The sequence below is a fragment of the Erpetoichthys calabaricus genome, chromosome 1 (assembly GCF_900747795.2).
Source record: "Erpetoichthys calabaricus chromosome 1, fErpCal1.3, whole genome shotgun sequence".
NCBI classification, from domain to species: Eukaryota; Metazoa; Chordata; class Cladistia; order Polypteriformes; family Polypteridae; genus Erpetoichthys; species Erpetoichthys calabaricus.
Window position 1 is genome coordinate 289,939,455 of NC_041394.2, and position 15,109 is coordinate 289,954,563.

The 15,109-nt window shown below is 39.0% G+C and overlaps 1 protein-coding gene across 3 annotated transcripts in view; it reads left to right on the top strand.

Annotated features, from left to right (window-relative positions):
- The window catches only part of LOC114662745 (anoctamin-4), a 391,274-nt gene that overhangs the window by 361,013 nt on the left and 15,152 nt on the right, over positions 1–15,109 (top strand). For all 3 annotated transcript variants that reach the window (XM_028816398.2, XM_051928521.1, XM_051928523.1), the window contains 3 exons: positions 4,300–4,452; positions 5,489–5,636; positions 10,467–10,586. In XM_028816398.2, the coding sequence (XP_028672231.1) occupies positions 4,300–4,452; positions 5,489–5,636; positions 10,467–10,586 (421 nt within the window). The remainder of the gene's footprint in view (positions 1–4,299; positions 4,453–5,488; positions 5,637–10,466; positions 10,587–15,109) is intronic.

Genomic DNA, 15,109 nt, shown 5'->3' on the forward strand with positions numbered 1-15,109 from the left:
CAGTGGGTTGCCACATAATAGCAGCCAAACCTAACAGAAGTGGTGCCCAAGATAACATTGTAATACTTCAAAAACAAATGAAAAAATGAAATCTTAAATCAAAATTAAGGTGTAAAAATTAAAGTGTAGCCAACTTCTTTATAATTCAAAACCCAAAGAAAAATAAATTGCTCTCAAAGAAAAAATTCCAAAACCCAGAATAAAATAATAAACAAACCAGTGAGTTATAACAAGTCTATTTTGAGTGTAAAGCAGGGTAAAATAAAAGGAAACACACTAATAATTTTAGCCTATTTTGTCACAAACCCAGTACCGAGTGGTTTATAACACCTTAATGTATTTGCAAAAAAAAGAATTTCAGAGATCTTCCAAATTTTTGATTTTGGGGATTTCATGTATGCCAAAGGGTTTTATTAGGAGGCACCAGACATAATATTTTTACACCTTGTATGACAGTCGCCAGCTGTTGAACCTGAAAGCTTCTTAATCTCTCCCGATTTCTTCTCATTTGCCACAGCACTGATCACCTCTGATGCTGGATTATTTTTGCTTTTGCACGGTCTTCTCCTTGATACACTTCCAATTTAATGGCTGACAGTGCACACTGGAGTCAGCTTTACAGGAATTAATCTGACAGTGTAAGACAATGTAAATCATCATATAAATGCAGGTTGAGTGTAGTGAGATGGAGAGTTGTAGAACTCAATGTCATAGGGCAAAGATAGTAGTCAATTATTCCAAAATAAAACAGACAAAAGAAAGATTTACATGAGATTGAAAGCTGGCAAAACATTGGAAGAAAAGAAAGATGGATTGGAAATGTGGAGTCAGAAAAAAACATTTTGACAAGCAAAGAAGGTCAGTGATGGAGTCAAAAGTGTCAGGAACCTTGTTTTAAAACATCCAGTAATACAAAAGCACCTGTTTCAGTCTGGGAATATGCTTTGTGGCACTTACAGACAAGCACTTCTTCTTAATCAGGGACCAGCAACCTTTGGGTGACAAAGGCACAAAGAAGCCTTCTCACTTTGAGAGCAATTGAAGCACTCCCATAACCTAGAAATGGGGCAGCTTCTTAGCTCTGCTCCGACGTGCTCTGCCAGACGGTTACATGGCAGCATCCTCAAATACTGCAAATGATTACAGACGTCAGGTAACAGTACACGATAGGTATACTCAGAGAAAAATACTTCATGAAGTGTGTCGACAAAGCAGAGGTAACAGGCCAATAGATAGCACGACCAAACACATGGGCAAGTGAAAAATGAGATGATCTGTAGTCAATTAGTTATTTTACATACAGGAAAGAAGAAAACAGTGCACACATGTTTGTTTAGAACACCAGGGAGTCAAATTGTTGATGGTTGCTAGGAGCATAACTCAGTGGCAAAAGTCTTTGAAAAATAAACTTTTTGATAGGAGCCATCCAGGAAATGCAGATACTTCATTATACCCCCAATCCAAACCAGAATAGACTGTTTTGGCACGCTGTTGATTTTGAATAATAGCATATCCGTATTCCTTACAACCTGCTTCCAATGAATTCCTTCAACTCCAAAGAAATCAGCTGGTGACATAAATATTAACTAGCAAACTGTATTCACCAGTAAATGATCTCCTGTCCAAGTTATAGTGCACTATAACAAATAAATGAGACCCCCAAGACTAAAAACAGTCTCTCATCCTTTTCAGAAGTTGTAGGATACTGTAACAAGCCAGTGCTTCAACTCAGTACCCACATCAGTGAGTGATCTTGCTCAGAAAAACCCAGAGGCACAGACTAATTAGTGCATAGAGAGAGAATAGTAGGAGTGTGCAGGAATGGCCAGTGTATTATCGTAGTGTTTCCCTCATCTTACCCTTTACCTGTTTTTCCCTCAAGGGTAAGTGTTCTCGTCAAGTTCGTTATCAAGTTGGTCTACTGTTGCACTTTAAGATGAACACACACATACATAGCTATACGCATACACACAGACCCTAACCACAACAGTGCCCCATCAATGACACACACACGCTGGTAAACTTCTAGCACTTTAAATCACAGAAGTGCTTTAGGAATAACACAGCCTGTTACTCAGCACTTCAAGAGACTTACTTATTATCGGCACAAACAATATACAATGTTTTAATGATATCTCAGACCTAACTATTACTCTTGGTCTACAAGAATACATTTAAACATACAAAGACTCAGCACTCTTGACTATAGGCCATTTATCAGCCAAGAATAACTTTTTCACGTACTGTTCCTACTATTGAGTGGAGCTCTCACTCACAGCCTTAATAAACCTCACAGCACAGAGGTAATGGCAAAAATCTGGCTGCTCCAGGTGCTCAAAGAAATCTAACTTATTACCTCAATCACTCTAGACATTAAGACAAAGCATTGAAAGTTAAAAACAGCATGGTATTTATTACAAGAATAATAAAAATACCACTGGAACAAATAATAATAGAAAATAGGTACTGATAGGAAAGTCTGAATATATAGTCTTTAGAAAAAGCTTTCGAAAAAAAGTTACAGATGACAAGGATGAATGTCCCAGGGCGGCGTTTTATTTAGCAATCGATGTTCATGGTGCTTTTCTGACAACCAGTGACGTCTTTGTCCGTTCCTCTTCTTTTTCTTCTTCTTCTCCTGAAGTTGCTTTCAAGTGAGGCATATTTATTATGAAATGTCATGCCGTGGTTTCACAACACATGCACCTGATTGGCTGGCTGTCAGTATGATTGATGAATTAATTCACTGTCCATTTTCCCAAACAATAAAACCTTTTATGTTCTCTGAGGTGTCGGTAGATCTTCCTTTCCCAGGCTGTAAAATAGTTAGGCATCGGCTCAGTCTTCCTTCCCCAGGTTATAAAGTAATTGAGCCACCAGCATGTCTTCCTTTCAATGTTGAAACAGCTGTTTTAAAAGTGAGGTGTAAGGGAAGAAAACCTGCTTTGATTTGTGTTAAATGTAGTTCATCTGTTGTCTTGTCTTGAGCAAAATATAATAGAAAATTAAACCAAAATGTACAGATTTTATACACCATAACAGCCAGTAAGACCAGAGCAAGCAAATATCACTGAAATACTGGTCACTGGTGCCATCTGCTGATTTCCTGTCACCTGGGCTGGATGAATCCTGGCTGCAGAATGAATGAATAAAAGTGCCCTTTGTGCTTACCCAGAAAATCCCTTGTTTTGTGTTCTTCATTCCAGTGCTTGTCACAATATTATTTGATGTGCTCTAGTTGCTAGAGTCCATAGGGATTGTTTCACCTTTAACATACCTTCTTACATTTAGGTCTTAATTTTACACAGGGATCGCTGTGTAAATAACTGAAATTAGCGTTGTTGGCCACTGAATTAAAAAAAAAATATCAGTCAATATAAATGTGAGGAATGTAAATGTTAGGCTCATTAAAATTGAGTATTGTAGCTAGTGGAGGGCAGAAAAGCTTCCAAGTCTCTTATTTTTATGGACGTCAGCTTTCAAAATGTGTGTTAAAAAAAATGTTCAGCTCTTTCTTGTAAAATGGTTCAAAATCCCACATATGAATTCTTGTCTGGTCTGGTCCATCAACTCAAACTGCTTTGCGTTTTCCTTGAGCAGTCTGTTTTTCTTTCACATCTCAAATGCATGAATGTTAGGGGAATTTGTGACCAAACTGGCACAGTGCTGATGTATGCCCTGGAATGTACTTAAGAAGACTTAAATCCAGGGTTGGTTCCCGCTTCTTATTTGATGCTGCTGGGATCATCTCTACAACCCAGTATATGAATCAAAGGAGTTTGGGTAGATTTTTACCTTACAGTTTGTTTGTTTTTTTTTCCATTTTTTGTATATTCATGCAGAAAAGTATCTTCCAAAATTTAATTTAACGTTTATATTTTAAAATTTAAATTACATGGGACTCAACCCTGGGGTGATGATGAGGTACGTGAGCACTGTTCCAGGGAATTTGATTTTTTGATGTTCAATAAAGCATTTACTGCATTTACTATAAGTACTTACCTAATGCTGATTGCATTACTATAAATGTATTCACCATATGCTGTATGTGGGAAAAACTGGAAATGTTACCAATTTTGATGAAGTGGTATATTTAAATATCTGACTTTTTAGAGTTTATCCTGCCAAGGTTTGGTAAGCAGATAATAGGAATCTTTGCTCATGAGCATACCTGACTGAAAGCTGCTTTCTATGAATAAAGCAGCACCATTTCTTGAATAATGTATAATTTTAAAGAGACCTTCATTTACTAAAGTGGTACACTGTATTTATTCTATTCTGCTCTTGTGTTCTCTTTAGTTCTGCAGTTTGGTTTCACAACTATATTTGTGGCTGCCTTTCCTTTGGCCCCGCTCTTAGCCTTATTGAACAACATTATTGAAATTCGCCTGGATGCTTATAAGTTTGTCACACAGTGGAGACGTCCTTTAGCCTCAAGAGCCAAAGATATAGGTAAGACTTTTTCAGAACAATGCCTTAATAGAGTCTTTCTTTCAAGTTCTTGAAAGTTTCAAATTTTAATAGAGCATGAACATAAAGCTTCCATAACATTTAGGACTGATTCTAAAATTCATGCTGATGCCAGAAAGACCCTGAAGTGAATTAAACAGGCTTGAATGAATGAATGGGTGGACAGTTGTACAGTAGCTGGCATTTCTATCCATCCATTATCCAACCCCCTATATCCTAACTACAGGGTCACAGGGGTCCGCTGGAGCCAATCCCAGCCAACACAGGGTGCAAGGCAGGAAACAAACCCTGTGCAGGGCACCAGCCCACCACAGGGCAAACGCACACACACACACCCACACACCAAGCACACACTAGGGACAATTTAGGATCGCCAATACACCTAACCTGCATGTCTTTGGACTGTGGGAGGAAAACAGAGCACCTGGAGGAAACCCACGCAGACACGGGGAGAACATGCAAAGTCCACGCAGGGATGACCCAGGAAGCAAACCCAGGTCTCCTTACTGCAAGGCAGCAGCGCTACCACTGCACCACTGTGCCGCCCCTGGCATTTCTAGCAAGGTAGTAATACATTGGGAGCAAAGTAGCACTGTGGTGCACCAGGCACCATCCTATTATATGTTGTAGCTGCTGTCACCCAATTAGATAGATAGATAGATAGATAGATAGATAGATAGATAGATAGATAGATAGATAGACAGATAGACAGATAGACAGATAGATAGATAGATAGATAGATAGATAGATAGATAGATAGATAGATAGATAGATAGATAGATAGATAGATAGATAGATAGATAGATAGATAGATAGATAGATAGATAGATAGATAGATAGATAAGCATTTTATTTGTCCCAGGGGAATTGCTAAATACATAATTTATCTGTATTTTGACGTACTATTACTATATTTTTCTAGGCTGCCCGTTTTACGATGTCTAAGTAATTTAATTACACCTGAAAATTGTTTTTGAATGTTTTTTATTGACTTACACAAATACATTTTTCACTACAGGAATCTGGTATGGGATTTTAGAAGGCATTGGCATTCTGTCTGTCATTACTAATGCCTTTGTTATTGCTGTAACATCAGATTTTATCCCACGACTGGTCTATGCATACAAATATGGTCCATGTGCCGGGCAAGGACAAGCTGGAGAAAAGTAAGTTAACCATTAGTTTCTTTATGTGGATTGTCTGTCATAGCCTGTTGTAGTTGCAGTGGATATTATACAAATACAGTGGAGAATATCCTCCTTTGAATTTTGCTTTGGGTCTGGGCAGCGATCAGTTTTGTTAAACAATCTGAAGTCCTGTCTGGAGTTTAGTGCTTTTATAGCACATATGTCTGTTCCTCAACATCATCATTTTAACCATCTTAAATAAAACAAAATCCCTCAGCTAGAGATGCTGTTGGCAGTGACTTGCATAAAACAGACAACAGTTCTTGGCCACTCTCTACATGCAGTGATGATACCGGCTGCCATGGACCTTTCAGATTTTCTAGTGTTACTTGTATGTGTTGGAATTTATTGTAGCTAAAGTGATAAAAAATACCTGTATTAAAGCTAAGCTTTGGAGTTTTCACACTCCATGTTTCAGTGGGCTTACGCTGGGTACTAAAAATTCATTTCTCATCCCATGATGAATGTTAAGTTATGTTATAGTTCATAATGAGTCAGGTTTAGACAGCTATAAATAACAATGTGCAATGTTTGGGCGTAATTGAGGTTGCTTACAAGATTACTATACTTTTAGACCTCAACGTTAGGTGCAATTGCAGTCTTGCTAGAACATAAAGCCCTTTTCCCATTCAAATTCAGTCCCCCATGTGCCTTCTGACAAGCTGCAGTCAGCACCTGTTTTGAAGTGTTTCTGGATTTTCACCTCGGTGTTTATTGTACCATGCAGTTTTTTCATACTATACCTTAATACTTGCTGTAGAATTGTTGCGTTCGTGATGTAGTTTTTGTTAGGTGCTCAGGTAACCAACTTTTAGAGATAAGAATATTCAACCTGATTAGGCTCCTCACTGTACACAGTTGGACTCCATCTTCTGGAGACAGCTGGTTACACTTAATCAGGTTTGCTTTATGAATGCTTTAGTAAGGTGAGTGAATACTCATGGAATCAGCTGTTACCAATTTTACTGACTGTCTTGACTAACTTTCAAGACATTATAGAGTGGACAGGCGCAGTGGTATCACTGTTGCATCACAACAAGCAGACCAGGGTTCATGTGGTCTCCATGCAGGGAGCACCTGATGTTCTCCTTGTTACTGATTCACCACAAGGAGACCCAAGTGCTTCCTGTGTGGGGTTTTCATGTTCTCCCCATGTCTGTGTGTTTTTTCTCTGGGTGCTCTAGGATTGCTCCCACAATCCAAAGACATGCAGGTTGCATGTGTGTGAGTGTGTGTTCACCTTACAATGGACTGGCACCCCCTCCAGGGATTGTTCCTGCTTTGCGTTCGAAACTTGCTGGCTCCACCTTCCCTTTGACCTTCCAGGATAAAGTATGTTTAGAAAATGGATTGATGAAATCCCTATAGAGTTTTTAGTTTGATATATGATAAAAATGATGATTCCTGCTCAGCACCTAAAGCTACCAGTTAGACTGGAATTCTCTGTGAACTTGTTTGGAAATTAGCAATGACGTTTGGGTCCCATGACCTGCCTATTGTGACCTTCTGTTACCCCCAAAGGGATGAAAAGTGCTATACCAGTCCTCTGTGATATTTTTATAAGCCTGCCATCCCCCTAGATGCCAACAAATACAATGAGTTCCCTTCTCCTATCTCTTGCTCACTCTACGACGTGAAAACCTGTAACCTTTAAGCATCTGGTAACTCTGTATACATTCTACAACCCAAAGTATTGCCAAGACAGCCACAGACGTAATGTAAGATATGTTTTAGTTAAATGAAATACACAGCCAATCAAATGAAAACAAAATCCTTTGCGTCAATATAATCAGAAGTGGTGACTCCACCCACCCACCTCTCACTGTCATTTCCAAATCCATAGATCTTTGGCCTCTTTGCCTTGCTGTCTGTCCCAGGAGAATTCCTCCTTCAAACATCTTTGAGTGGTTACCTGAGATTCCTGAGGCCATTGACTTCAAATGACCCCAGCTATCTCAGCACCCCTGGTAGGCTATTCACATAAAATGGGTCAGGCAGCCACATCAGTTCCTGAATTGCCTTTCTACTATACCCCATCTGCTGTGCTGAGAAATGTTTACAGGAATCCTCCACCAATTCTCAGCCAATCATCTGCTTGTCCACACTTGCTGAGGTTTTTTTTGTAAGTCTTGCTTCTAGGAAAGTAATTAATCATCCAGGATCTGTTGCCTTCCATTAGCCCTATATTGGCATACAGAGAAGCCCTCTGTACGCTTGTGTGGTTTCTATTCATCCAAAACTCCATACCATTCTGTTTGCACCTTCAGTATCATCATCATTTTCATTTTCATGGTGAGAATTGACCAGTTGTCTTTATCCTCAGTGACTTTGTCCAGCACTTCCTAGGTGTGTCCCATGTTTGCTTCTGGAGGACTGGTACACCCCTCAAAGAAAACATTGACAGGGCATCCTAACTAAATGCCAAGACAACTTCAAATGGGTCTTCTCAGTCCGGAGAAGCTGCAGTTCTTATTTGAGATCCTCCTGTATTGCTGAGCTCCTCACCCTGTCACAGAGTTTGAATGCTTAGCAATCCCTTGATGACAAGGCATCCCTTCACACTACACATTCACCTCCTTCTTCTTCTTCTTTTGGCTGCTCCCATTAGGGGTTGCCACAGCGGATCATCTTCTTCCATATCTTTCTGTCCTCTGCATCTTGTTCTGTTACACCCATCACCTGCATGTCCTCTCTCACCACATCCATAAACCTTCTCTTAGGCCTTCCTCTTTTCCTCTTCCCTGGCAGCTCTATCCTTAGCATCCTTCTCACAATATACCCAGCATCTCTCATCTGCACATGTCCAAACCAATGCAATCTCGCCTCTCTGACTTTGTCTCCCAACCGTCCAACTTGAGCTGACCCTCTAATGTACTCATTTCTAATCCTATCCATCCTCGTCACACCCAGTGCAAATCTTAACATCATTAACTCTGACACTACACATTTATAATTATCATCATTGCAAACATTTGGCCAACATGTTTACCTAGATGATTACAAGTTTAAAAAAAAACATGTTTGAACTACTGTTAACAAAACATTCAATGGCAGTTTAATTCCTCAATTAAAGGTGGGCCAGCAGTTTTGTTCTATAAAGTGAAGTACTCTAGCTCAGGTGCATTGTTAGCTTCAGTACTTATTAGGGGCTTAACCCCACCTCTCTGATAAAGCTTTTACATCATGGAGTTTGGTCCCCTTCAGAGTTTTTGCACTGTCGACAAGCATGTCCTCCTGAAGTTTTGGTGCTGTCGATAGCCATTGTCAGAACACTCAGTGGGAGGACATGGGCTGGGCTTTCAAGGATCAGGGTCTAGAAAGCTAACTTCATTGGATGGGTAGTCAGGAGGGTTCCGATTTCCCCCCAACAACACAACTACTGTAACACAGTCATCTAAATTTACTGTTGATGAATAGACTTTATGCCAATCAACTTATTAATTCAGTTGCCACCTTTTTTAGCTATACCTCTCTAGTTTATGGATGGGACTCCCTTTGCCTGCAGAAAAATTATTGATACAAAGCAGGATATATTTGTGGATTATACACTGTTTACACCCAAATCTGATACTGAATGTAACAGCAGAAGTCAAGATCAACACACTGGGCAACATTTCCCCAATTTTCATTCATCCAATTTTGGTGATTACATACGCACTGTGGACTCATTTTTTTGTGCTTTGCTGACAGGTTCTGAAATATAGTGTGATCTTGTGCCTTTGAAGTTCATCCACTTCAAGGTTCAACACCCTTGTGCACACCACTACCAGCTATCATCTGAGTTAGTGTGGCTTCCTGCTTCGTTAAACGAGTCTGTCAGTTTTCCTCTGATGCATCTCATTAAATGTTGTTTTTGCCTACAGAACTTCCTCTTATTGGCTGTTGTTTTAGATTCACATCAGCTCCATCACAGAATGGGGTATATCAGAAAATCATGTTAAAAACAAAAGGGCATAAGGCAAGCAATGACCATGGAGAGCTGCTATACAAAATCAGTTATTCTTTAGACCTTACAGTTAGTGATGTTCAAAGCAGTGTAATTGCTGAAAACATAAACTGTTTTTAAATAAGACGTTAGTATCCATAAATGCATGTCTAACTGCACATTGTATACTGCATAAATCATACAGCAACAAGGAGAGCACTTCTTCCTTATTTCATTGCTTTAATGCTCTCATGCATTCTTCCATGTGCCAAGATTAGGTTGTGCATGTAGTTTGCCAAAAGCCTACATCTGCTGAATCAAGACCCCATTGAAACATCTGTTCTTTATGTCTGAAGAGCCTCCTATAACTGTAGCACCTTTCTGGGCCATTAGAGTACAGCATGCCATATAAAGACAGGGTTCAAGGTGTTTTACCTACGTGGATTCACAATTCAGTGGAATCAGACAACCCGCCATATAACTGCACTTTTTGTGCACACTTACCAAGGCATCACACAGCAGAAATCTCCTCAGTCTCATCACAATATCTGTGCTGTTTCTTTTAATTAATATTGGCACTACAGCAAAGGAACATAATTTTCATAGGCACTGGCATAACACTATAATTATCATACTACTTTTGGCAGATTGTAGAATATCAGTGATATAACATGCTATGGCAGCTTGTGCTGGCAGTTTTTCAGCTATTCCATGGACATGTGCAGCTTGAACATCTTTGTTTTCTTCACTGATGATCTCATTGGGTTTCAGTTGAGTTACTGTACATTCAATCCCACAGAGTCCTTATATCCAAGAGCATCTTAGTAACTTTAAATATACTCTTTTCACTTACATCTTACATCTCTTGCATTTCTGCTTTGCAGGTGTATGGTGGGATACGTAAACGCCAGCTTGTCAGTGTTTCAAGTTTCAGATTTCGAAAACCGTTCTGAACCAAGAACAAATGGAACAGACATATATGGTATACCAATAAAATATTGCAGGTAGGTGACAAAAAATGAATTACAGGATGTTTATAGAAAATTTTCAGTTTAAATAGCAAAATTCTTAAATAAGTCTGCTAAAGAGTTATATAAAGTTCTGTATGAAACGGCTAAATTTGGAGTGTTCAATATGAGCCAATAAAGTCCCAGTATTCATCCATTAAGAAAGCTAAACATGAATACTGGACACCAAGTCAATTACTTAGGATTAAACAAACTGGTCAATATTTTATCAAACTTTTTATCTCAGCATCCTATTAAATAATTCAACAAGTGTGAAATGCAGATATTATGATGAAGTGTGGCAGAGCAGATTTTATTGTGCCAAGAGCCAGCTTCTGTCACCAAGACCTAGTATGTCATTCCACTAAAAGCAGAAGAAAAAAGATAATTGTGTTGGTTTAGTAAATCATAACCAGGAATTCAGGGAGTATGGATACCTTGAATGTGGGAGTATAGAAAACAGCCAGACAGGGTAAAATGAAAGTAGTTTAGTATACAGTATTGAAAAAGGTGTGAAAGACCATGAAAGGGGAGAACTCACTTATAGAAGGTGTATATACTGTAGGAAGATGAAGTTAGATGTTAGAGGGACGACTTTTGGATACACTATTACAGTCAGCAAATACAGTAAATGCACAGCTCTGACTTACAGAGAGATGCAGCAATCTAGTTAGTCCCAGTGGGAAAGTGAGATGTTACACTGTGTTCCTTTAGATCTTTTTATTTGTTCTCTTGTTCATGTGAACCATTGTGAGAATGACATTGTTTTCTTTGCAATTTCTTTAAAGAAAAGACCTACACTTTTAAGGTTATAATGGTCTGTATGTCTTTCTTTATTAATTGCCTTTTTCTTATCATTATGATAGCAATTGGCAGTACAATATTGACCAAATAATGCTTCAGAGGGTGTAGTAACACAGTTTGTTCTAACACTGCTTTTAAACAGACGAGTATTGTATATAATCAACAAAAGTTGGGACACTTGTAGGAATTGTTTCCATCAGCTTTGAATGTTTCATTAACTTCCATTCCTGCTGAAAAGCTTTAAGTTGTTAACCCATTACTTGTTCCCTGAAATGTCCCTCTTTGTACAACTCTGAAAATTACATTATTTTTAGTTTTTGGTAACCAATACTTTTTTTTTAGCATCTGACAGTTTACAGCTTACCTCTGTACCATTTCAGGCTATTCAATCAACTTGAACTGCTTAGTTTTTGATGCAAACTGGGAAAATGGGGTTGTTCTAAAACTTTTGATAGGTATTTTGATAGTCTTCATTGTGCGGAGGCCTGCACAGACTCCTCCATGACATTTGTACGCACTTGGTAGAGTCACTGCTGTACCAGTCGCTAGTGCCAGAAAGAGTGGCAGAGCGCCTGTAGAAAGGAAAGCTGACTTTGGCTTCATTAGTGGCTTTTAGCATCATTAATCACAGTAGTTACTGTAAGTGAAAAGGATCCTTGAATTGGTTTGTGTTAAACTGTAGTAAGGAATAAGTTTAACTTACTGTTGAGTGTCAGCATGCAAGAGCTAGTGGGGGCTCACATGTACATGCCCGTGGGGACTGAAGATTTAAATAACAAATCCACCAGGGCATGTTGCAGTGTATGGCGTAGACACAACTGCATCCACCATGATAGGTGAGGGGGGGTGGATGAGGTTGGAGATTGGTATGCTGATTTTGCAGCTTATATTAAAGGAGTTACCAGCCCAACAGGGGTTGTCTTTTGAGCAAATGTGTGAGGTGTTGAGTGGCACTGCCCAGTATTTGTGATAGCAGTAAATCGTTGGCTTTCTGTATATATTATTGTGTCAACATTTTTCCTGTAAATATATAGACAGGAAGTGTTGTAACAGGTCAGTGGAATTCTGGGACCAGAAATGACATCAGATTGTGGTGGACCAGAAGAGGAAGTGACGTTGGCTATCTTCTAAGGAGGCTGAGGGTTTGTCGAGTGGTCTGCCAGGAACATGAAGGGTTTTTGAGCCCTTAAACTGTCTCCCAAGCACACGTGTGTGACAATATATATACATGTATTGTGAAAAGGGGAGCTGGAGACACAAAAAGGTTTGTGGATGACTTCTGTGTATACTGAAGTCACAGCAAAAAGACAACATGTGGTTACAATCAAGTTCAAAAATAGAAACTGGTTACGAAGAGTAAACAGACACTTTTATATGGTGGAGACAGGAAGGGGATGGTGCAGGGAGGCTGGAAGGAGGAAGTGATGTTTTTGGTAGGTGGGATCTGTGTTGGAAGTGGTCAACAGGTATGGATGGAAGTGGTATCATCAGAGGGAGGGTTGATGGTGACGTAACTGTTTGGATGGTTCATCTGCTGGTCTGCAGAGGGACAACAGATGACAGAACCAACCCCCCGTTTGGCTGTGAAATAAGATAATTTGAGCCTTCCAACCTTCTCCCAAGCACTCATGTGAGACAATATATATGAGTGGTTAGCTTTTGGTGGAGGTATATATTTTTTGGGAATATTTTGTTTTTGGGTTTGGTGCAATTGTTTTTTTTTCTGTATGTAAGAGCCATTTGCTAGTTATTTAAGTTATATGAATGGTTTACTAAATAGTAGTGCATAATCTATGAGAGGTTCCTATAACCCCCATATGTTGAATTGCATTGGTATATTCTAACTATTTCTATCTTCTCTGACTAAACATTATTCTCAGTTTGTGATCAGCCTTACCATGTGTAAGACGTAGGCATGTTTTGTGTGCCAAGTAACATGAAAGACAAAGTACTTAATTGAATGTACTGCGCTGTACGTTTAAAGCGTACAGATGAAGAAGTAAAGAATCGTTAAGTATAGAAACAACTAAAGTTTTACAAGAAAAGCTAAGTTTAGAGAAGATACATTTTTTTTCTAATTTTTTGCCTTTTATTCCACGTGTATATGAACCTTTTTTCTTTTTTCGTGGATTGTTTGCTTTGAATATTCACTAAATATTTTAGAACAAACTTTTGGACTGAGAGATTTGTTTCGGCACATGTTTTACCCATGCCTGAGCACGCCTTACACTTCTGCGGCTACACTGTATATACACAAACTCTTGTAAATATTTTTCATCATTTTTGTCTAAGAAGCTTCCTAAAGGAGAAAGACTTTAATTTTGTGTGTGTAGTTTTTAATTATAGTAGATCTTTTGAGTGCACTCTACATATTATGAATATTCACCGTTTTTGTCTTTATCCTTTTTTCCAGTTTATTTTTGTTTGTGTGTCAGTGCAGAAGGACTGTGTAACAAAGCCCGCCTGACACAGGTTTGTTTGTGTTGCACAGCACCTTTGTTTTGCCCAACATTTTCATCTGTGTGTCCTGTCTCATCCAGTCCTATTCAGTTCACATTTTCTGTAGGACTGGAATCATATTATTACAACTAATTAATCAAACTGTGTTCTGCAAATGAATGAACAAACCCTATACTGCATGTATTCCTCTTCCTGAAATGGAATGGTCACAAAGGTACACAACATATTTCTGCATCTTCTCCTCATAAAAAAAGTATATTCTTAGTTAAAACATGAGCACTTACTGAAGAACGAAATTCATTATTAATAACCAGGAAAATCTGTGCACTGCATGTAGTCAATATGACAGACATTTTTCAAACTTTTTTTACTGAGTTCAATCAAGAAACAAATGGATGATTAATTCTGACATCACAGGTTAAATGTCAATCTGTGTATCAGATTCTGTTGAAAATATGTGACAGCTTGCTGACAGCCATCATGTTCTTCTCTGCAGAAAGCTTATCCATTCATTGTAAACATAACGTTGACAGGATAAGGATTTCTGTAATTTCTTTAACAAGCCACTATTAAAGATAAACAGCAATAATTAAACCATTTTACAAACACACTACCAAATGCAAATATTTTCATTTATATGTAGACAATTAAACAAATAATAAGTTATTGAATGAAACTTACAAATATATGATAGAGGTTTAGTGACTAAAAAAATTTGTCTGTGTATGGGAACTGGTGTTTGTCGCCTCGGCTTGGCCCAGTTGGGTTCTGGGGGTGCCACAGGAACACTGAGACCTTTTATACAGGGCTCCCGCTTTACCTGGAAGTAGTCCCGGGCCACAATTATGTGACACCGGACTTTCTCCCGGGATTCTGAATATCAGGAACATCCGCATCTCATTCGGGGAGCCAAAGCCAGAAGGAGGAGGACAAAGCTTGCCAAAGGAGGAGTGGATGCTGAAGACAAAGACAGAGACAGAGAGGAGAGAAAACGTGTTTATACTCTTGCGCTTTGTACTGTCTGCTGGGACCGTGAAGGGGAAAATGATTTGGGAAGTGTTTCCCACAAAGAAATAAATGTGTTGTGCTGGACTTGTGCCTAGGGTTTGGGGAGCTGGTGCACCCCCTGGTGGCCACTAGTCATATATAGTCACACAAGATGTAGGGTGCCCTACCTTACCTTGAAACCTTTATAAATGGAAGGCCTTGGATAATGGGTTGCCCGACTGGGTTAGTGGAGGGACAGAGGGTGGAGC